General features: G+C 55.3%; 7 protein-coding genes and 1 non-coding gene across 8 annotated transcripts; 3 read left to right on the top strand and 5 right to left on the bottom strand.

Moving 5' to 3' along the window:
• Positions 1–107: 107 nt before the first annotated feature.
• On the bottom strand, positions 108–2080 carry C8Q71DRAFT_854476 (uncharacterized protein; the record flags this gene model as incomplete). The annotated part of the gene is made up of 6 exons (XM_047927059.1): positions 108–305; positions 354–466; positions 518–782; positions 834–1718; positions 1777–1982; positions 2041–2080. 6 exons carry the CDS (start codon positions 2078–2080, stop codon positions 108–110), a joined length of 1707 nt encoding a protein of 568 aa, XP_047782063.1.
• Positions 2081–2336: 256 nt separating this feature from the next.
• C8Q71DRAFT_414965 (uncharacterized protein) lies at positions 2337–3869 on the bottom strand. Its single transcript, XM_047918416.1, has 6 exons — positions 3771–3869; positions 3357–3716; positions 3228–3305; positions 3032–3181; positions 2732–2981; positions 2337–2673 (listed from the first exon to the last, which is right to left on the bottom strand). The coding sequence occupies exons 2-6, from the start codon at positions 3508–3510 to the stop codon at positions 2466–2468; spliced, it is 840 nt and encodes a 279-aa protein (XP_047782062.1). The 5' UTR covers positions 3511–3716; positions 3771–3869; the 3' UTR covers positions 2337–2465.
• Positions 3870–6832: 2963 nt separating this feature from the next.
• Positions 6833–7677, bottom strand: C8Q71DRAFT_414940 (uncharacterized protein). The gene is made up of 2 exons (XM_047918415.1): positions 7205–7677; positions 6833–7154 (listed from the first exon to the last, which is right to left on the bottom strand). The coding sequence occupies exons 1-2, from the start codon at positions 7571–7573 to the stop codon at positions 6966–6968; spliced, it is 558 nt and encodes a 185-aa protein (XP_047782061.1). The 5' UTR covers positions 7574–7677; the 3' UTR covers positions 6833–6965.
• A 1004-nt stretch (positions 7678–8681) lies between these two features.
• On the top strand, positions 8682–11008 carry C8Q71DRAFT_740204 (uncharacterized protein). The gene is made up of 5 exons (XM_047922755.1): positions 8682–8869; positions 8921–8992; positions 9039–9108; positions 9159–9990; positions 10047–11008. The coding sequence occupies exons 1-5, from the start codon at positions 8836–8838 to the stop codon at positions 10842–10844; spliced, it is 1806 nt and encodes a 601-aa protein (XP_047782060.1). The 5' UTR covers positions 8682–8835; the 3' UTR covers positions 10845–11008.
• A 33-nt stretch (positions 11009–11041) lies between these two features.
• Positions 11042–11113, bottom strand: C8Q71DRAFT_t28. Its single transcript has one exon. It is a non-coding gene; the product is annotated as a tRNA-Glu (tRNA).
• Positions 11114–11211: 98 nt separating this feature from the next.
• Positions 11212–13099, top strand: C8Q71DRAFT_740203 (XPA-binding protein 1). Its single transcript, XM_047922754.1, has 7 exons — positions 11212–11696; positions 11758–11862; positions 11913–12086; positions 12142–12361; positions 12422–12504; positions 12560–12759; positions 12822–13099. Exons 1-7 carry the CDS (start codon positions 11455–11457, stop codon positions 12908–12910), a joined length of 1113 nt encoding a protein of 370 aa, XP_047782059.1. The 5' UTR covers positions 11212–11454; the 3' UTR covers positions 12911–13099.
• Positions 13100–14473: 1374 nt separating this feature from the next.
• C8Q71DRAFT_701545 (Pkinase-domain-containing protein) lies at positions 14474–16092 on the top strand (the record flags this gene model as incomplete). The annotated part of the gene is made up of 7 exons (XM_047920196.1): positions 14474–14528; positions 14668–14824; positions 14937–15063; positions 15346–15516; positions 15573–15739; positions 15807–15948; positions 16009–16092. The coding sequence occupies 7 exons, from the start codon at positions 14474–14476 to the stop codon at positions 16090–16092; spliced, it is 903 nt and encodes a 300-aa protein (XP_047782058.1).
• Positions 16093–16753: 661 nt separating this feature from the next.
• C8Q71DRAFT_414707 (uncharacterized protein) lies at positions 16754–21287 on the bottom strand. Its single transcript, XM_047918413.1, has 22 exons — positions 21119–21287; positions 20957–21063; positions 20766–20905; positions 20608–20706; positions 20461–20554; positions 20281–20411; positions 20119–20228; positions 19926–20071; positions 19738–19868; positions 19610–19688; positions 19531–19561; positions 19389–19483; positions 19203–19333; positions 19030–19148; positions 18909–18971; positions 18503–18853; positions 18227–18446; positions 17906–18171; positions 17825–17855; positions 17531–17709; positions 17257–17482; positions 16754–17199 (listed from the first exon to the last, which is right to left on the bottom strand). Exons 1-22 carry the CDS (start codon positions 21167–21169, stop codon positions 16946–16948), a joined length of 3054 nt encoding a protein of 1017 aa, XP_047782057.1. The 5' UTR covers positions 21170–21287; the 3' UTR covers positions 16754–16945.
• Positions 21288–21297: the final 10 nt, after the last annotated feature.

The following is a 21297-nucleotide window of genomic DNA, read 5'->3' as shown; positions in this document are numbered from 1 at the left end:
CATAACGAACTTGCTCTGGATGGTACATACTCGAAGACCTTCTCCATCGTACACAATTACTCTTGTCCATGCACATATTCAGAGAAAGGGAGCGCAAACCCACACCATCACGCGAAGGCAAGAGCCGTCCATGCCGCAACAGCACCGACTGTCGCCACGGTCGCCGTCCGCGCGAGCATCGTCGCAACGCGGCCAACCATGCGCCTGCGTTTCGGCATAGGCACGACAACGCGTACATCACCCGCATCGTCGTCCATGTAGAAGTCGTCGTCTTCGGAACGCTTGCGCTTCAGCGGGTTCGCAGCCTGTGGAGGGTGAGTATGCACGGGTGAGCTTGTGAGCGGTACACTGACCAGCCGCGCGACAGCCTCCGCTGCCGCAGCCTCCGCCTGTGTACGAGCGACCCGGACGGCCTCGAGCTCGAGTGCGACCTGCCTCTCGCCGTTCTCGCGGATCATCTTGATCTCTGTATGTGTCGTTTCAGATCAGCTTCAACAGCATAGCAAGGCAGACGCACCTTCTAGCATCGCCCTGATCTCCTTCAGACCGTCTTCGAGAGGTCCGACGTCAGCCGCGCGATGCTCTAACGCGGTCATCTGCCCCTGCAAGGCCTCCATGCGCGCTACGACATTTGTCACCGCCGCATCACGCTCAGCCGCAGACTGAGCGGGCACGCGGATGGCCTCGTCGAGAGCGGCGAGGCGCGCCTTCATCTCACGGACGTGCTCCTCGAAGCGCTCCTCGTCCGTACTGCGGGTCTGGCGTAGCACGGAGATGTCCTCCTAGCAGTAGTCAGCACATGTACCACATCGAAGACAAGAAGAGATACTGACTCGGGCAGTCTGGATGCTGTCCTCGAGGGCGGTGAGCAAGACTGGAGGGACAGGGCTCATTGGACGATCGTTCTGAATCTCGAGCTGGCCAGGGAAAGGCTCGGCGTCTGCACCGACAGGGGAGGGGGGCTGCACTTCCGTGGAGTGTGCGCGCGGAACCTCGAAGCTGCCCACAGGCCTGGGACTTGGTGGCTCGTAGAGACTGTGCCACTCGTCGAACAGGGCATGGCCGGGCTGTATGGAAGGCTCCTCCATGTACAGATCGTCATCGTCCCTTGCGTAAGAGTCCGCGGAAGAGGATGAACTCTCAGACGATGAACTGTCAGCGTCTATCGCACCGGAAATAGGAAGGGCAAGGAGCTGCGTGAAAGCAGTCGGCATGGGTTCGTCCACACAAGTGGAGGGTGCGGCGGGTAACAGGTTTCTCAGAAGCTGCAGTCTACCACTGAGGCTGGATGCCTGAGATGATTGCGATGTCCTCGCTCTCAGCGAAGGCGAGAAGACCGCCGGCGGCGGCGGGGGGATCTCTTCGATGTCAGAATCTCCGGCCGATGACGATGCCGAGGAGTCGGACGATACGTAAATTCCGTATCGCCCGGACGTCCCGGGAGCGGGCGACTGCTCTGAAGGAGCCGTGTCGGGAGAGATGGATATGCGCTCGGGTAGTGGCGGTGCGAGAGCTGCTGCAGCTGGTGCGAAGAGGAGCTGTACGCGCGCGACGACGGGCAGTACGAGGTCCCTGTCGCGCCCGACACTCTTGCCAAATGTGATGATGTCTCCGTCGGCGAGGACGGTAGCAATCTCGGGCTCGAGCATCTTGGCGAGCGTTTCACCCGGGCGGAGGATGTGCGTTCCATGGTGGGAACGCAAGTCCATGACGTACGCCTGAGTAACCTGTGGGTCAGTGAAGGCACGTAACATACTACAGAAAGGCACGGCTGACGTTGCCATATTCCGTGAAGGTGATCTTGGCATGCTTGCGACTGACTACGGGACAAAGGAAAAGGGCGTTGCGGGGGACGGCACTCTCAGGCTCCAGGCGTCCTTGCTTAGATTGGCGGCCGATGATGACGGCTCTGGTGGCGACCTTGAGGAACGTCAACGTCTCTGCTGGCCTTTCGCCAGCAGCCTCGACGTGCAGCGTCACCCCTGTGATTACGGGTCAGCGAGAGGAGGCCCTCGGAAAGGGCGTGGTAGGTCTGGATACCGAATATGTTCCCCGAGCCAGTTCTCGCCCCGCCGTCCATTGTTGTTGATGCAGATATAAGACTTGATAGGATGGGCACGCCCTCAGGTAGACTGGAAGTCGCAACGGATCGATGGGCGAACCGTCGTGGTGGTTGAGGACAAAGAGGCGGAGGCGAGGCGGCGGCATACCCCAGGACGCGCGTGACTCGTTTAGGGCGACCTGGCTCAGCTAGCGCTCCTGTCGATCTCTAGATCTATGTGTTCGACAAGTATTCCAGGCCCTCCGCAATTCAGGTGTAAGAACTTGTGGATATAGAGTGATGTGTATGCGAGATAGTGTCCGTAGGCTCAGATACATAGCAATCCAGCAAATATCATAGCAATGAGGATAACAATACAACCCAACTACGATTTAGCCGTGATATCATTTGTGCAGCCCTAATTTCAGTGCTTGCCGTATGTTTCGAGCACATCGCGTGTCAAGGAGCGCAGCATCGCCACGCTGACGTACGACTTCTCGCCCTCAGTAGACAAGGACGGTGCTATACTTGGTGACGGCGAGACGGAGACACCATTGGTGAGAGGCACAAATCCCTCGCCGCTGGAGCCGCTGTCAGATCGTAGACGCTTCTGAGAATGCGAGCTAGGGAGACTGGTGGAATCATCAATAAGATGTCCGGAATTGCTAGACACGAGCCCTATCAACTCACCTCTGGAGGACGCTTTCATCGTCCTCTGCGGACCGCTTCGATGAAGATCGTTCAGCAACAGCAGCAGCGAGCAATTGCTCGCGGAGTCTACCACTGTACGATTGGACGGCCAAATCCAGATCACCAAGAGCCCGCTCGAGGCGGGTCTTCTCGACGGCGTATTGAGAAGTCGTGTTTGCGGCGAGCAGGCGCTCCGCAGTCTGAATTGGCATTTTTGCCAGGGCATCTATGAACGGGCCCATCATATGTCCTACATCGCATTGAGACCACTGATGCGCGGAAAATGTGAGAACAACATACCTTGGCCGAAATGAGGATACGACTCCGGATCAGCAACACGCTGGACTTCAACAGGTTGAGGACCATCAAGCAGCGCCAGCATTGACTGGACGACATCGTTTTGGAGATCTCGAATGGCGGTCATTACGTGCTCATAGCGTGTCCAATCAACTAAGAAGTGTCAGCCTAGTTCGCGGAACGTACGCGGGAGACTTACAGTTCTCATTGGCCCAGCAGCTGTCTAGCCAGTCAGACACAGCTGTCGTGAACGGAGTCGTAAAGCATCTGGCCAATGCTGAGGTAGTCGTTAATAAGCGTGAGCTTGCAGCTGTGAAATGTGTCTCACCCTTCCAACTCATGGTCTCCTTCAAATGATCATCTAGGTCTAGCGTCATGGTCTTCAGAAACTCGGTAAACTTGGGGTCGAGCCCGCCGGATACGTCCGGAGCACTGAGGACATGCACGCTCTTGAAGACGCCCTTGTCTACATGCTTCTTCATCTAATCCAATGTCAGCCACGCAGCACAGACACGATCAATCGGTGTTGAAGCCTACCTCCTTGGTGAAGTCATCCGTAATGTTGGTATCTGTCTGACTGATCCAATGTATGACCATCAGAGTCGGAGTGAAGCGCCGTTCCTGGATAGGAGGCAGAGTTGCCACGATATCTCGGAGGCGTACAGTGTCGTCCAGAACGCGTAGTCGCCTAGTCACAAAACACAGTCAGTCTGCCGGATCACGCATCCAACAATTCACGTACTTCTCGATGTCATCCTTTATGCGCTCCAACGGCGTGCGCTCAAATATGATCAGGCCAGGCGACCCTCGCGGGAAGGGTTTTGGAGTCGAGATAGCCGGTAACGAAGTGACTAGGTCAATGCTGAAGTCACCTAGCTTCTCCGCATCGAGTTTCTTCTCGATCCAAATCGCAGTAGGGTCAAAGAACGGGTTGACCGCGAGCCACAGCCGCCATTCCGTCAGAGGCTGCTTCCTCTTATTGATCGTCTTAAGGTGCGCGCGTAGGCTCCGCAAGAAGGTGCCCGTCGCCCAGCGCATCTTGGACTCTTCGTGATTCTGTTGACAGGTAAAAAAGAGGATGACATGAGCAAGCTGCTTCGACCACCGGCGCTGCGGCGTGGCAAGGAGAGTGGACGATGCTGCACCTCTTTCAACCGCCGCGCGAGCTCTTCATCCGTGAGTGGGTGCTCGTAGTGCAACGCTGCAGCGCGCCGCATCCGTTTCGGACGGATAAGTTCACCCGCGGACATTCTCCGTTTCTTCGGCTCTTCCTCTTGTTGCAGGCTCTGCATCGTCGGTGTACTGTACGTCGGAGGGATGCGGTTGCGTTGCCGGCGGACCTTTGCCTTGTAGGCCTCGCCGCGCTCGCAGGCCTCCTTCCACTGACCCTGCTCGATGGTCCGATCCTCCCATCGCTTGTAGTAGTGCTTCATCACCTTGATATTCTTCTTCTGAAGATACTCGGACAGTATCTTGTCATGATCCACTGGCTCTGCCCTCGCCTTGCCCTTATCCTTTGAAGGGGTAGACCTCTCGCCTAGAAGGGGAGTCTCGACAGGCTCCGCGTGAGTTGGGCGATTGACCAAACGCTGGGCTGAGTCGCGGGGCAGAGGCGACGGGCTACCGTTGGAGACACTCGCAGACTTTGGGAAGCCAGGCGAGTTCATCTGTAAGGGACTCAGAAGCTCGGCCGAGCTCGATGGCGGCAAGAACAGCTGTGGGAGGCCCAATCCAGACTTCTTCCTGGAGACACTGGGCATGCCGGTGGGACCCTTGCCCGAGGTAGGGTCAAACCATCGCGACGTCGGGGTTGGTGGAAGGGACATCGGCGGGATCTTCCCTAAGGGAGGAGGTACTAGTGGCGACGTCGGTGGTCGCGAGCTGCTGCTCCCCGAGGACCCCAAGCTGAAAGCGGACGTAGAGGGCGTCGCATTTGACGGAGGTGTTTGCGGTTGAGATTGGAAAGATGCTGAGTGGGGCAGACTTGTGAATAGTGTCGGCCTTTCTGCGGGGCGGGGCCGGGCTGGGGACGGGGCCGGTGGTATGATTGGGCCCTGAGGCTGCATCGGCGTAGAAATTGGTGGTGCGAAGGACATTGGAGGAGGAGCAGGAGACGCGAAGGCCGGTAGTACAGGCAGGGGTGCAACCGACGCTTGTGGGAACAATGGTGCTGTTGTCGCGGATCGGCTAGGCTGGGTAGGAGCGGCAAAAGGGGAGGGCTCAGAACGGGCAGGGGGTGTGGGTTGCGCGTGAGCGGGTGGAGTTGAGATGAACGGCGTCGGTGTTGTCTTCGGCGGCGTGAACGCCGGTGCCATAGGACTTAGTGATGTTGAATGGGAAGTCGCAGCACCAAAGATGCTTCCATTGGACTGGGATATAGCGATGTTAGCAACAGGTTGGCTAGTCGAAGCAGCGGACGTCTGTCCGGAGAAGATGCTGCTCGCACTCGACGGGAAAGACGTGCTCCCGAAGATATTAATTGCTGAAGGTGACGGAGATATGCTCGTGCCAGGGAAGGTAGCACCCGCGCTGGCCAAGCTCGCGAATGCTGATTTGGTGGTACTGCCGTTAGGCGGGGATACAGAGGCCATTGAACTTGTAGCGGCGGCAGGCCCGAAAGCACTGGTGGTTCCAAACACAGAGTTGCCTCCAAATGGATTGGGTTTGGAGGTGAGGTTCCCAAATGCAGACTTCGCGGGTTGCGATGAGGTTGTAGAGGAAGCCGACGGCGTGGCCGCATTAGGGAATGGAGACGCGACGCTCGTGAAGGCCGAGGTTGACGGGGTAGCAATAGAGCCAGCGTCGGCGAAGGTTACTCGCCTGGTCTTCGTCGGTACATCAGCTGAGGGTCCGGCGACAGGCTGACTGGGCTGTGCCGTAGCTGACGGTCTCGAGATGCCGTCGATTATCTCTGGGATGGTGAGATCATCTCGTATAGCCTCGATGTTGTCAATTGTGTCCTTTCCGAACAACCTCTCCAGGATACACGCGACAAGGTAAATCATGACGGTGTCACCTTGTTCTCTGAGCACAGCAGCAAGCTTTGCAAAGATTGCCATGCCCTCTGCGTCCACGACTAGGCGGGAAGTCTTCGTGATGGGGGCACTCTTCGCCTGCACGTGAAGGCGAAATTGCGCGGTATATTGGAAGACAGAATGACTTGTGATCCATTCCGGGACGTCCTCTCGTCGTTCCCTCTGGTCACGTATGTGGATGAGTCGGTGGTATACGCGCATTTCAAGTTCAGTTGGGGCTTGGTATACCCCGCGCTGGTCTTCGTAGAACTCCTTCAAGCTTTGCAAAGCTAACGACGCGTCAGAGGTTGATCATGACATTCGTCCAAGAAGCACCTACTGTTCATGAGTTGTTGTTCTTCCAAAGCAACGGAAAACCTCGGATTGTCCCGCTCGAGGTGGAGAGCCAGGATGTGGAAGCGAGCACAGCGATCATGGCATTCAATCGCAAGCGGTCCATGCTCATGTTGCATAGTGAAGTCACTGCGGACTGATCGCGATCGGTCGCGAACGAAGTCATATGTTTGTGTAAATCCTTCCCTAACGAGGAGACCGTGGAACAGATAGTCCAGTGTTTTCTGTATGCAGGTGTGTTAGTTACGAGTCGCGGAAAGCTGGTCAACAGTGCATATTCGCTACAACCTAGGTCTCGCTCTGCATACGAAGCAACGCTCAGGCAAAAGTGCTGGGCACCATGCTAAGCATTGAATCGTCGCGCGTGAACCTAGGTCCAAGCGAACATACTCTGATGAATAAACTTGCCTTGAGCACGGGTGGAGGTCGGAGGTCGGACGGAAGGGTCTTGTCACCAGCAGCTCGCTCATAGATCTTCACTGCACGTTTATGGTCTACGCGCTTAGTACCAGGGATCTGTAAAGAGGACACAGTCTCTCCAGCAGTACTACAGGAGCGAATGAAGGGGTTCAACGCACCACCTCCCACTTGTCTAGGTTGTTTTCACGCTCACGTCGGTAACGTTCAAACCTCGGACACATATCCATGCACGTCCCAACCATAGTGATCGCCTCGTCCAGCCTTCTTGGAACAGTAGGATCGTCCATCTTGCCTTCAGCTATGGCCTTTTTGCGTTCCGCTTCCCGTGCTTTCACAAGCTGATCCGGTGTAAGTTGTTCTATGCCACACTACGAGCGCGATCACTTACCTCTTGCCAGAACAGCTCACGCTCCTGTGGCGTTTCGGGATCGGGAGGGTACTCGGTATCGTTGTCGCTACCCTCTTCGCCAGTGTCCCCGTTCATGCTATGGTCGTCTTCCGTGCCACTGACCCCGTCGTCCAGCTGGTGAGGGTCGGGCACGCCGAGGAAAGGTGATGAAGGACGCGGAGTAGAGACTTGATTGTGACCATGTTGTTTCCTCCCATGGCTACCGCGCTCCCGCCGCTCGCTGTCGCTGTTATGGCCAGAGCTCGTGTTGTCTTGACCCGCGACCCACTTCCGGTTCTTGGACTGAGGTCGGCCGCCAGCACCGTGGATGCGAATACCGCGGCCACGAGAAGTTTGCACGTCCATCATAACGCGTGTCTGTACGCGCAAAGTCCCCTAGTAGATGAGCCCTGCGAAGTCGAGAGGATGAGTGAGGTTGGTCAAGTTAAACAAGGACAAGACCACGCGCTTGCCGCCACAGTCGAGACTCGAGACGCGCTCCGGCGCGCGACAAGGATAACATGACATAATTACGTAATGTGATGTTAGGTTATCCCTACTGTATCGTGGATCTCTGCCACCCTGCCACCCTGCCCATTACTTATTCGCGAAATGGTGCATACTGTACTTCTCGATGAAATCTGCTGTGTCGTGTTCACAGTGCACACTCGGTACTGAGTAGTAGCAGATTAGTAGATCTCCTCAGTTCATGTGACTAAGGTCGGCCGGAAGGCCACAGTTCAAATCAGTGATACGGCCATGGTACGGCCGCTACCGAGGCCCGATCTGCTTACGTAAGCCACTCTGGCCGAGTGTTGCATGGCCTCGTCTGTGCTCTCCCTTAGATTAGCTCATCCACCATGTACTCTGAGACACACAAGAGACATTATTGAGTGCATTATCGGCTTTCCAATGGATTTTGGGTGTTCTGTGGTATGGATTGTCTGTCTCGGCGTGCCGGAACTCCGTAAGCGCCCCAGACTCACGGTCACACCTGCCTAAATTGGACAGGCGGCGGACATCGGTTGCACTTAAGTTCTTGTCATCCGCAGCGATGTGAGTTATCCAACCATTTTTTGTGAGTCAAGCCAGATAAATTTCAAAGCATTGCGCCCAATCGCCCCCGTGCGAAGACGTCGTCCACCGCCAAGTGTGACCGTTACTTACCCGACGGCGCTTACCGAGGTTCCGGCTCTTCCGGCTCAAATTTGAGATATGGACTCCCCACAATGTATTCAAAAGCTACAATTCAACCCGATACAGATCAAGAATAGTCTGTAGCACTCAGTAGAGCTTGAATCTAGTGAGGGGAGGCACGAATCGGAACAAGACTTTCGCCAGATTAGCTTACATAAGCAGATCGGGCCTCGGCAACAGCCACCTCAAACGGAAATCGAACTGTGGCCTTCCGGCGTACCATATGTGACACTGTTAAGTACTTACTCACTTTGAATACTGCAACTAAGGGTTATTGTGAACCAAATGTATGATATCTCCAACCGCCTACCAACCGCCGCGGTCTGCATCTCATACTCTGTTACCATCGTCGGTGGGGCGGGCCTCTGCCCTTCAAACATCTCTCAGCTTTCTTGAATATTGTACTTGCGCCTGCGGAAGACTCATCCAAGTCGATGGACGGGCATGGCAAGGTGCCGCAGGATGTAGGTGCGTTATGCCGTGAAGTGGGTCTCCTTCGTTGGGATTGACGGCAAACAGTCGCTATATTTCACGCTGCATTCCATCCTACTCAAGGAAATGTCATAGACTGGTCTCTCAAGGCTACCGACGGTGCGCCAGTTTTATGCTTGGTAAACGACGGGCTAATACTTCGCAGATGTAGACCTGAACCATGTAGAATATAGCTGCCTTCCGAGCGGACTGCATCTTATGGAACGCGATGTTGTGTATGTTCATCCACAGTGCTATCGCTCCGCCATGGACTCACTTGAACCAGGTACTTCACGAAAGACGACCACCATGGTGTCTGTGTATTCCACCGTGAGCAGACTGCGGAGGAAGGGCATCGCGGCTACCGCCTGTCCTCGCTTGGCATCCTGCTCGCTCAATCCTCTCGCCCACGACCATGGCTCCACGTCCCTGCGCTCAAGTCTCTGTTCGGCACTGTTTTCGCTTCCCTCGACGCCGTGATCCCTCTCGAGCGCAATTGGGACCCCGCGCGCGCATTCTTCGAGGAGCGCAAGGTGCGCCAGCCGGACATGGGCGGTGCAGGTGTCTGGGGCGGCTGGGGCGCCGAACTCGAGGGGGACGGTGCAGCACTCGACACGGACCCCACGATCCACCTTCCGCACCTGCTGCGCATACTCGGGCCCTCGTCGCTCACGCTCTACAAACACGTCCTCGGACGCCGACGAATACTCATATATACCCTCCCGCCAGTCGAGGCGGCGTGCATCCTCTGCCAGGTCGCTGCGGACATATGTTACCAGTGTCAGGCAGGAGATGTCGATGCGCCGACTGACGACGACGATACCCAAGCGGCGCCGAGATTGAAGGGGAAGGGCGTGAAGGTGCTCGGCATGGTCACGCTGAACGACGTGTCGAAGCTCGAGGAGGAGAGCAAGTCCGGGCGTGGATGGATTGCATGCACGACGGATGCGATCTTCCTCGAGAAGCCCTCCTGCTACGATCTCCTCATTGATCTCCGGACGTCGACGCCGAATACCCGACCCACGTTCTATGTAACAAAATCTTGTGACCAGTCAGGATCGAAGGCGCCTTCGCATCGCCTCTCAGTGGTGCGCTTTACTTGGAGCGACGTCAAGCTGGTAGGTTTTTTTTTATAGCCGCGTCTTCTCTGAGGCAGCGTTGACAGTCTCGCCAGTGGACCGAGATTGACCGATTGCTACGCATCGACGCAGGGGAGCCCTCAGACGACTGCTGTGACCCGTCCTCAAGTAGCGGAAAGCCACGCGCAAGTACCAGCTCCTGGACAGACATCTGGCGCGTGTACGAAGACGTCTGCGTCGTGTGTGCGGGTCTCTGGATGGGTTCCTGGCGAGGAACTCCGCCTTATCCCTATAGCTCCAGCAACTGGGGTAGCCTCCGTCTTGAGGGTGACGACGCGCTATCACTGCGCTCGCCGAAGCCCTACGTCCGCACGCTCGGCATGGGCATCGAGGGCCGTACCGCTGAGGCGTCGACGTCCACGACCCGCTCGCTGCGCGGAATCGCCAGGAACAGCGGCATGTCGGTGCTGACGTGGGCAAACAGCAGGGGCGACGCCCAGTCAGCAAGCGCAAGCTTATCGGCTGTCTCTGCCAGCCAGCTCAAGGACTCTGCGATGGTCGCTCACTTCGAGGGAGACGAGAGTCGGCACGCGCGGCAGGTCGTCACCACGCTCGCCCTCCTCCAGACATTCCATACCAACACCTCGACCATGCTCGCCCGCCTAGCCGAGCTCGTCCCCCAAAGACGTGCGCAAGCCCGAGGGGACACCGGTAGCCCTATAGACGCAGTGGTCTTAACGCCGAAAGATGTCATGTCATTCGAGCTAGGCCCGTTCAGCGGGCTTGACGCTAGATTCATAGAGTGGCTGGGGGAAGAGTACGGGGATGGGTCGAAAGTCTTCGTGCGACGTAGCTGGCGGGATCTCGTTGGACTCATCTTCGGACTTGGTTAGACTGGATTTCCGGAACTTGCGATGAGCATAAATGGTACGGACATGTATGCATCTATTAGTATGAATGTTGTTCTACATATGCGTTATTCCTATATCATTTGTGACTCCGACAACGTCTCAGACTCTCAGTGCGAAGCACTTGTTAACGAAAACACATGCACACCTGAGCTGCCCATCCGAGGGACAAAATAGTAAACCTCCGATACGGGGAATCGAACCCCGAGCTGCCGCGTGAAAGGCGGCAATGTTAGCCGTTACACCATATCGGATGAATACAATGGACTGCAGGGCTGTTCACTAGCTACGTAGGAGTAAGTATCTATTTCTAGTCAGCAAGGCCGTCCTGCTTAGATAACCGGCTACCGTACTTACATCGCTTAGACGCCCGCATTTGCTCTTGGAAGCAAACGACGTCAACAGCAATATTGTACTGGGCCGCGCCCTGGGTATCTCCTCTAGGCACTCGCTCTCGTGTGTGTTGGGCTTTGGGATCTCAAGACCTGCTTTATCATTGATTCTGACCCCTACAGACGGTCACTAGCCGTCGCAAGACTAGTAGTCTAGCTGCCGGTGGTCCCTTGAAGAAGTTATTGCACTTCGACTTGCCACCATGGCGTCCGAAGCAGGTCCCTCAACTGTTCCAGACAATAAAAAGCCAATCGTCATCATTACGATAGGTATGGCCGGCGCGGGCAAGTCGACCTTCGTTCAGCGGATCAACTCCTACCTGCACTCGCTCGAGCCATCCTCGCCGCCGTACATCCTCAACCTGGACCCGGCGGTCACGAATGTGCCGTTCGAAGCGAACATCGACATTCGGGACACGATCAACTACCATGAGGTGATGAAGCAGTGTGTGGTCATTCCACCTCCCGCTCGTCGTCCGTCTTGCTCAGACAGTGCCGCGCTCAAGATATAACCTGGGTCCAAACGGCGGGATCTTGACCGCGCTGAACCTCTTCACGACAAAATTCGATCAGGTGCTGGGGCTGGTGGAAAAGAGGGCGGAGACTGTGGAGTGAGTCTTATGTCCCTTCTGTATCCTGGACCCTACTGAATGACTTGCAGTTATGTGATCATGGACACGCCCGGCCAGATCGAGATTTTCACCTGGTCGGCTTCTGGGGCCATTATCACGGATGCGGTTGCAGGAACGTTCCCGACAGTAGTGGCGTACATTATCGACACGCCTCGGACGACCGCCCCCGCCACATTCATGTCAAATATGCTGTACGCGTGCAGGTGCGTTTGCCTTCCTCTTCCCACTAATATCGCGCCGACAAGTGATATGCTGCAGCATCCTGTACAAAACGAAGCTTCCCTTCATCCTTGTCTTCAATAAAACCGACGTTCAGCCGCACGACTTTGCCCTCGAGTGGATGCATGATTTCGAGGCCTTCCAGGAGGCGCTTGCGACACATCGGGGGACAACAGACGATGAAGGAGAGCCGACATACATGAACAGCCTCATGAACAGCATGAGTCTCGTGCTCGACGAATTCTACAAGCATCTTACCGTACGCCGTCTTCCACGTTTCCTCTCTGTTCCTCACGCCGAAGCGATTTTGTTTTTACAGGCGGTCGGAGTATCGAGCATGACGGGGGCGGGGATCAAAGAATTCTTCGACGCGGTGGAAGCCTCACGAACAGAATACGAAACGTCCGTCTCCGTCTATTCATCGAATATCAGCATCCCCTGACCTTGCCGCCCTTAGTGAATATATTCCCGAGCTAGAACGCGCACGCGCTTCACGAGAGGAATCGCTGCAAAAGGTGAAGGAAGACTCGGTGAACCGGCTGATGGCTGACCTCGCCGTTGACCGTGCGCGAGACCCGAACGCCGCGATGATGGACCGGTGGGATCCTCACGAGGAAGACGAGGATGATGACGCGGATGTAAACATCATTGACCGGAGTGAGTACTATTTGCTGACCCTTGAGAAACACCGAGCGTTTGCTGATCGGAGGACATCGTAGGCGAGGAGCCCTGGCCGGGTCAGTATATCGACGTGACGAGGATGCGCGGTAGGAATGACGAGGGGGTCAACTGGCCGCGGCCGGGGTAGTCGCCTGTGTGTGGGACGTGGATCGCAATCCTGTATGATCACCTTGTAACGGACTGTATCCACTAATTGTATAGATGCCGCAAGGTTTGGCAGATCGTTGACATGTACATTGCCGTGCAGCGACCCTTACGAACCGTCGTGGACCGCAATTTCATGCCCTTAGTTATGGAAGCGGCATTTGTACGTGCCTGTAGGGGTCGAACATACTACAGAGGTGCCGTACAAATTTTGATATGTGTTCTCATAATTTTGGCGGCGACAGTATTGCGGCGAGTCCTATTCGGCGAGCCGTTCCATTGCAATAACTCAACTGCTGCTCCCCTTTCATACTTGCTTGATAACTGATTGTGGATCGCAGAGTAGAGCGGGGTTCATCGGCGAGCCGCAGGCTCCTCTGCCCAATCGGCGTTTTCGCACCCTGCCAGATGGCTGAGGCGTGCCATTTGGAATTGTGGGCGGCTTCTAGTCTGACAGACACCTTGGACACACCTCCTTATAACCTCATCATAATCTTCCGAAGATCGACCCGCTGGACAGTAGACAGGGAGGCGAGGCTTGGTTCGCTACCGTTCGCACAGAACTTAGATGCTAAACGCTGCCAGGGATCCTATATGACGCATTGCTAAAATGGCGGGTCGCCGTGGGCTCCGTTCAGCAATTGCGCGATGTCAATGCACGCGTTCCGCGGGTGCTGCAGCTACCTAGGTTCGACACAAGCCCCTCACGTGGTGAGAGGGTCTTGGTATGAGACTAGCAACCAGTAACTCGGTGTCGAACAGGAATGGAATGATGGTCAAAGACAATAAGGTAGCCGTGAGTGGGTGCGTTCGAGCTGTTTTTCACTCTACCATATCCATCGACATCCCCTGGGAGCCCAGCTGGGCGCATGCCTGTGCACACGCGCGGGCGTGGAGTCAGCTTCTGAGACTGCTATCCGGATGCATAGTATAAACTCTGAATCTGGTATGACGCCGGCCATTTGTCAGTGGCGTAGGCCGTTCTGTGAACTAGGCGGTGTAGTTACAGTACCTGGTTTATGGTAGTCGGTCTGTTACAAGTGTCTCGGCCTTTGATCAAATTAAAGTGGGTGACTGCGGCCCGATTGTGGCCAGTAGATTATAATAGGGACGGGCGGTCAATGCCACCGTTTCATGCAATACGAGTACTTGGGCATATGATCAGCATCTGCAACCGTTAATCGCGGCGAGCGCGTTGAGATGAGTAAAAACAAATAGCGTTACGCTGGTGTTACGTCCATTTGTGTGTGCTGCGTGCGAGTGGCCGGGTTTTGGGAGGAGCGGTTGCCTGCAGCACTGCATCAATACTTCCATTCTGGGCGCGGTACTGGCGCTTACGTGATCAAGCAGCCGTTGAAGCCAGAATGTTGCGCGCCGGCGCCCTCCATCGTCTTCCCTTCAAAGTTCGCAAGCAACCACCTCCGCCCCGTCCCCCTCCTCGACGCTCATTTCCCCTCCTCAGCCAGCTCGCCCGAGGCTCTCTCCCTCTCGTCTCTTCCCATGGAGCGGTGAGCATCCGTCGTGCAGCCCGTGTGCGGAGTGGCGCATGCTGACCACTCTGATCCCGCTCAGCTACTCGAAGATCGAGAAGGTTGGTGAGTGTGCTCCATATGCTGTTGCTTTTGCTACCGCTCATCCGGTCAACCCGCGAACCTAGGCGAGGGTGAGTCTGTTTTCCGCAAGCCTGGGGAGCTCCTCATGGACCGTGAACGCTGGTGCGGGTCGTCATCGTGCTCTCAGGTACCTATGGTGTGGTCTACAAGGCGAAGGATGTCACGACCGGCCAAGTTGTGGCGCTGAAGAAGATCAGGCTCGAGGCGGAGGACGAGGGCGTCCCAAGTACGGCCATTCGGGAGATCAGCTTGTTGAAAGAATTGAAGGACGAGAATGTGGTCAGGTATGTCCACACGCGATGTCCTCGATCGCCCGTCCTGCTCGATGCTTCGCCCCGAGCGTGCGTCTCGCCCGCCGCACATCGCCGTCGCTGACTGCCGCACTCGCCCCTCCAGGCTCTTGGATATCGTCCACGCAGATGCGAAGCTCTATCTCGTATTCGAGTTCCTCGACGTGGATCTCAAGAGGTACATGGAGCATGCGAACAAGGTTGGCAGTCCCATTACTCCCGACATAGTCAAGGTGAGTTACGCGGTGCCGTCATGTCATGCTATCTCGCCTATCGTCCGATGCGACGTCGCCCACGCATCTTTCATGCTCCTTGCGCGTGTTCGACGCGTGCGATCCGCGCTCGTCGCGTATGGACGCGTCCAAGGCGATGAAAACCCGAAAAAGCGAATATGCCACTCCGTCACGTGACCCTGTCAACGCCCTCAACCATGGGCGCTAGGGGTGCCGCGCGTACACCCCCAGGCCAACCGTTATTGGTGGACTCTACGCTGACATACGTCGATATGCGCACAGAAATTTACCTATCAACTCAACTCTGGTCTTCTATACTGCCATTCGCACCGCATCTTGCATCGCGATCTCAAACCGCAAAATCTGCTGATTGACAAATATGACAACCTCAAACTAGCAGATTTCGGTCTTGCGAGGGCGTTCGGCATTCCGATGAGGACGTACACGCACGAGGTATTCATGTGCCCGATCACCAATGTTGCTCGGAGTTTCTCAACGCAGTTTCTCAGGTCGTAACGCTTTGGTACCGTGCACCGGAAGTGCTGCTGGGCTCGCGCCACTACTCGACAGCTATCGATATGTGGTCAGTTGGCTGCATCTTCGCTGAGATGGTGATGAGAGGGCACCCGCTCTTCCCTGGCGACTCCGAGATCGACCAGATTTTCAAGATTTTCAGGTTGGTTTTTGATCTTGTTCTCGGCGCTGCATCGCGTGAGGCGTGAGTCTGACAACCCCGACGCTAGGGTCCTTGGGACGCCGAGCGAAGAGATCTGGCCAGGCGTCAGCCAGTTGCCGGACTACAAGCCGACGTTCCCCCACTGGTCGCCACAAGACCTTTCCGACCATGTGCCGTTGTTGGACGAAGGCGGACTCGACCTCCTGAGGGTACGTTCACTTGTGCCGTGAGGACACTGTCGCTTCTGACGTACAGCTTCTGTGTCTCAGGCCATGTTGACTTACGACACCAGCAAACGTATCTCAGCGAAGCGGGCGCGGGTGCACCCCTACTTCGAGGAGCTGAAGCTATGATGCAACGACGTTCACGCTCACCACGTTCCGACTCCGAATCCATGTCCCGCGCCCCGTCTTTCCGTCGCCTTTTTCTCTGCCGTCCGCCGTCCGTCATCGTATATGCACTTCGCACTTTGCAATTCGCACGTTCCCAATACCGTCCTCGCAGCTTGTTCGTCGCCACGCAATTATATCAGTATGTTCGATACATTACATACGCGTATTCGTGTCTCAATAGCCCGCCGTCCTCCTCGCATTGCATCGTCCTTTTGACCCCGACCAGTAGCCAGTCTCGGTAATGGGATGTGTCGGTGTGACCAACTCTATCATCCGCCGTGCGCATGTTGGTCTGATCCCCAGTTCTGCGGGATTGGTATGTTCGTCCTGTCAAATTGGACTTGAGCAGGTTCCAAATGGAGAGACAATCATTATTGCCGTTGTCTCTAGGCAGACAATTCGGCATGAGTCCACTGATATACCAAGTTGATAGTGTCAATGATAGTCAAAATAGAGTCAAAATAATGATAGCGACACGAGTGTTTTCAATGTCATTCCTCCACCCGTGCATCCCAGATCTCCCGAAATGAAATTCGAGTATTCTGGTAACAATGGTAATCCTCAGTATCAGACAACAATTACTGTACACAAGCAGTATAGCTCAGGCTGGGAGAGTTGTTCGGATCCTAGACTATTCAGACATCAATCAAGTGCAAAGGAGGTCGGGTAGAATGTTACAAAGCGAAGGGGAGCAACAGTGAAAGTACAGGTAAACGAATGGTATATTGTACATGGTCCAGACATTGCCACCAAAGACAGTAAGAGGTAGACAGTCCAACAGAGTCCAATTGTCAAGAAGCGAATGTACGAGCACTCAAAGGGGGCCAACACCAGGCAAAGTGAAGTCGGGGAAGTTGGGCCAGTTGCCGAGCTCGCCCGGGTCGCCGCCAAGGCGGATCCACTGCGAGTGCGAGGGCGTCGGCCCGTCGAGCACGAAGAGTTGCTGCCACCCTGGCGGCGACACGTACGTGTTGGGGGGCGCTGTGACGGTGCAGGTGTTGCCGTTGCACGAGAACTCTGGGAATATCGTCCTGGAGCCCATATTGTTGCCATGGGTGCTCGATGTGGCTGCGGACACAGCATAAGGCGACAAATTTCGTCTTCAGCAAAGGGTCTGCAACTTACCGGCGAGCATGGATACCCTCATAGTGTCCGTCGTGCCCTCGTAGAGCTCCACAGTGATGGTGTACGTGCCTCCGTAATCCCAGTCGTTCTCCTCGACGGTAAAGTTCGGCTGTGTCCTGCCATCGGTGAGGTAGGGCGGGTAGTAAACCTCGATTCGCATTTCTTCAGGATAGCCGGGAGTTTGAGGGTCGCTGCCAGAGACCAAGACGCGGCCGTCGGGAAGGAGCTATGCTCATGATCAGACGTGATTGCGATCATGGAGTGCATGACTTACCGTAAGCTCGGAATGGTACATGCGTGCGACGATTGTCGTGTTGAGCACCGAGATGCGTTGGTGGACGGGTTGACTGGGGTCGTACAGCAGTGCCTGGAAGTTGGGGTCGGACCCGAGGCCAAAGCCGGCCACTCCTGCTTGAGCACCGTTGGCGATGAGGAAAGTGCCGTCAGGGAGCGCTAGGCAACAGAACGTTAGTCAACAGATGTGTGCATTTGTGCTCATTTTCCACTTACGAGCCTGCAGAGAAAGGATTAGTCGGTCAATGCGGCAGCAAAGTAAATGTTAGAATACGTACAATGCAAGTCATGACGCGCTTCGAGGGCTACCAAAGTCTCGTTAGACAAAGCTTCCTCAGCGATGCATACCACTCACCATTCGCTCAATCGTCCATTCTGGGTTCTCCGCCTCGGGCTGAATGCTGACGCAATTGTCCAGCGCGATACCAAAGTTTGATCCACCACAGATAAGCACCGTAACGGGGTCAGTGTAGGGCGGGTATTGCGGGAAGAGAACTGCTGTAGCCTCCATTGGGTATGTCCGTCCTGCCAGGAAGCTGGTGACCGAGCCTGGCATGTTAGGTAATACCTGATAGGTATCAAGCGTGATCGGGTCGAGGATCCTCGCTTCGTTGTAGTAGCCTAGGCGAAAGTCAGTCACTTCGCAATACGCAGTATTCGGTCGGTCGAGATGTACCAATGAAGACTCTGCCACTCGGTAGCATGTGAAGGAATGGGTAGAGGTTGTTTGGGTCAGTTCGGTTGAGGTAGTCGAGGAACTTGTAGGTGGGTCCTCCAGCTGGGGTTGGCAGGATCTCCAGAGTCGGTTCCGGTGCGCCGTTACTTCCTACCTCACCACCTACAACGAGTACGCTCCCGTTCGACATAACCAAAGCGGACGGATACCAGCGGCCACGCTGGAATGTGTGTTCCATAAAGAGTACGTCAGTTATAGTGCCGGTCCATTGCTCACCTGCAAGGCAACCTCCTGGTAGTTCTCCTCCCAGTCGTTGGTACCATTGACACCAGCACTGCCATCAGGAGCATAGAGCCGAATGCCATACGTGCTCTCGAGACTCCATCCGCCGACATTGAGTTGCCTGGCAGCTCTGTCCGGAAGTATGAGAGAACCGGAACAGAAGACGTCCGTCTTGACGTGCATAGTGCGCCACGCCAGCTCGAAATTGTCGACTAAACTGAGGTCGAGCTCGTATGCGCCCGTTGAATTGTCAAACTCGCTGGTGCCGTACTTCTCTACGAAGCTGACTTTGCCGTTAATCCCGACAGTAGCCACGAGAGGTACGACGACACCTCCGATCAAGAACTGCAGATAGATGAATTCGACGTGAACACTCATACTTTCGAGTGACGAAGCTAACCTCGTAGTAGCCGATATTATCAGGTGTGTTCCAGACGTCGATACCGCCGTTCCAGTAGTACAGCTAGTGTGGTCATATAGCTTTCAGTAGGATAACGATCATCTCGGGAAGTGCGCCGTACCTGAAGCCTCTCCGGACCGCCACACAAGTGGATCGGATCGCCCGAGCATGGGATCGAACAATCAGATGCGTTGGCGAAGCCATCGCTATATTCTGCAACATCCGATACGTCGCCACACCCTACAGGACATTGTTATTCGATGCCGCGACGACTAAGGGTGCCACCAAACTTACAGCATTCATCACCGTACTCCATACCCGCAGCCGGGTACCCGAACATAGCGCACTGGTTCAGGCAAGCCTCGACTGTGTTATTGTACGTCCAGATATTCTGGTACGGGAAGGTCCTGTTCGCTCCAGGCTCTCTGCACGCGTTCGATTAGTGACCCTGAGGGAAAATAAGCGAGGAACCAAACGCACTTGAGACAGCCTTGGTATTGCCACTGTCCTGGAAGGCTAGAATTCTGTGGGACTGGTACCGGGTACACAGTGACGTTGCCGGTCGAAGTATACACCTGCAGCGATCGTGAGTTACGGTGGTCGATAGAAGGAGCTAACGAACCGATAGCCTATTAGGTCCACCACAAGCCTCCCTACGCGGATGTAAGACAAGAAGTACTGTAGCACGCGAAGTTACGCACGTGCTGTTTCCGCCGCAACCCATGTCGCAATCACTCTCGTCAGCCGTGACTGCACCATTGTCCAGGTTATCACCACAGACTAGAGCGTGTCAGCTAGGCGAGGCTCATTTGACGGCTGACAAACATACAGCATTGGACACTGTATTCGAGTGCCGCGACAGTGAAGTTTTGCTCGGAGCAACTCGCAATGCATAATTCCACGGTCACGTTTGAGTTGTCCGGAAGTTCCGTTGAGATCGCACGGCCATATGCATTGTCACTGTCGATATAGACGTCAAAACGGCTTCTCGCGCACTTCACTGTCACAGTGACTCACACATAACATGCTGCATACTCCCAAGGCGATGGTAGGCCTGACGTGACGGGATACACTGGTGACGAAGACCCGCCGCCCCCTCCTCCACCGCCTCCTCCTGGGTTAGAGGGAGGTGTGGGGAGATCTGTACCGGTGTAGTTGTAGACCTGATACCACATTAGCAGACAGCAACAGATATGCGGGGCGACCTCACGTTCAATGCATTGGAACCTCCACAGTACTCAGAGCTATTACCCGCGCAGACCATATCGCATGTACCCAGAGATATGGATGTCGCGCCGTTATCAAACTCAAGCCCGCAGACTAAACAGATGGATGAGCAGCTTCACAGGAGATACAGACGGAAGGATCGTACAACACTGCGTCGAGTACTCCATTCCAGCCAGAGGATATCCAGAGTTGTAACATGCGGTCGTACATGACTCGACATCAACGTCTCCGTCCACAGAAGGAGAGATAGCGAGAGCGCGGGCGTTCACTGAGTCACTACATCCTGGGTTAGGTCTCGCTACAACATAGAACACTCAATGCTTACTTATAACAACCAAGGGAGTCCCAGAGTCCCACACTGGGCACGGTGATAGGAGGCACCGGTGGCTGAACGCCGCTCCAGTAGACACTCAGGCGATCTGCAATAGACTTAAGGAAGTGTTTCGTTGCAAGCGCAAGGAAAAGAACAAACTGCCGGCTCCGCATGTCTCCTGAGCATCACCTGAGCAGGGCATGTCGCAATCCGTGGCAAGAGCCTGGGTTCCCCCGTTCGAGAACGCATTGCCACAGTCTGTGTACGTGCATGTCAGTGGTTGGAGACAAAGACTAGCAAATAAAATCCACACGCACAGCACTCCTGAGAGTATTCGACGCCTGCATACACATAGCTTGTCGACTGGTCGGAACAGAAGCTGATACAAGATTCGACAGTCATATTGGTCGTGTCTGTGTACGAAGGTCCCGTCAACGTGCGTGAAGCAGTATTATCCCTGCATGTAGCCCATGAGTATCACTGAAGTTGGATTAGTGAGTAACCTTACGTGTAGCATCCTTCAGCAGTCCAGTTGCCTGGAAGGGTCGGACCGGAGGATTGCCGAGGATGCACAATATTGATGCGATATTCCAACGGAGCATGTTTTGCATGAAGCTGATTGCGACCGTCAGTCTAACGAAAGACTATATTTCCCGTACAAGTCACGTACGAGAGGTAGAGACGCCGAGAGCGCCCAAAGAGAGCGGACGAGGATCGACATCCTCGTAGCGAACAGACGTGCACGGCGACTGCGAGCACTCCAATGTGCATGCTGCAGTAATTTATAATGGGTACAAGCCCTGGCCTGTCACTGGAAAAGCGATGCATAGACCAAACCCGACTTGGTAA

Source organism: Rhodofomes roseus (genome assembly GCF_022264815.1).
Source record: "Rhodofomes roseus strain CIRM-BRFM 1785 chromosome Unknown C8Q71scaffold_4, whole genome shotgun sequence".
Classification (NCBI taxonomy): Eukaryota; Fungi; Basidiomycota; class Agaricomycetes; order Polyporales; family Fomitopsidaceae; genus Rhodofomes; species Rhodofomes roseus.
This window is presented reverse-complemented; position numbering and strand designations above follow the sequence as displayed.

Bases quoted from the DNA above. Each gene is read 5' to 3' on its own strand.
- C8Q71DRAFT_414965 (XM_047918416.1), bottom strand. From the start codon at position 3,510: ATGAAGAAGCATGTAGACAAGGGCGTCTTCAAGAGCGTGCATGTCCTC. The intron at 3,182-3,227 runs GTAAGTCTCCCG...GACACTTCTTAG, and splicing joins CTGCTGGGCCAATGAGAACT to TTGATTGGACACGCTATGAG. The intron at 2,674-2,731 runs GTGAGTTGATAG...TGATTCCACCAG, and splicing joins GATGAAAGCGTCCTCCAGAG to TCTCCCTAGCTCGCATTCTC.
- C8Q71DRAFT_414940 (XM_047918415.1), bottom strand. From the start codon at position 7,573: ATGATGGACGTGCAAACTTCTCGTGGCCGCGGTATTCGCATCCACGGT. The intron at 7,155-7,204 runs GTAAGTGATCGC...ACACCGGATCAG, and splicing joins GTGAGCTGTTCTGGCAAGAG to CTTGTGAAAGCACGGGAAGC.
- C8Q71DRAFT_740204 (XM_047922755.1), top strand. From the start codon at position 8,836: ATGGACGGGCATGGCAAGGTGCCGCAGGATGTAG. The intron at 8,870-8,920 runs GTGCGTTATGCC...GACGGCAAACAG, and splicing joins CAAGGTGCCGCAGGATGTAG to TCGCTATATTTCACGCTGCA. The intron at 9,109-9,158 runs GTATGTTCATCC...CACTTGAACCAG, and splicing joins CTTATGGAACGCGATGTTGT to GTACTTCACGAAAGACGACC.
- C8Q71DRAFT_740203 (XM_047922754.1), top strand. From the start codon at position 11,455: ATGGCGTCCGAAGCAGGTCCCTCAACTGTTCCAGACAATAAAAAGCCA. The intron at 11,697-11,757 runs GTGTGTGGTCAT...GCCGCGCTCAAG, and splicing joins TACCATGAGGTGATGAAGCA to ATATAACCTGGGTCCAAACG. The intron at 11,863-11,912 runs GTGAGTCTTATG...AATGACTTGCAG, and splicing joins AAGAGGGCGGAGACTGTGGA to TTATGTGATCATGGACACGC.
- C8Q71DRAFT_414707 (XM_047918413.1), bottom strand. From the start codon at position 21,169: ATGTCGATCCTCGTCCGCTCTCTTTGGGCGCTCTCGGCGTCTCTACCT. The intron at 20,906-20,956 runs GTAAGGTTACTC...GGCTACATGCAG, and splicing joins ACTGCTGAAGGATGCTACAC to GGATAATACTGCTTCACGCA. The intron at 17,710-17,824 runs GTATTCTAACAT...TCTGTTGCCTAG, and splicing joins CGTCATGACTTGCATTGTAC to CGCTCCCTGACGGCACTTTC.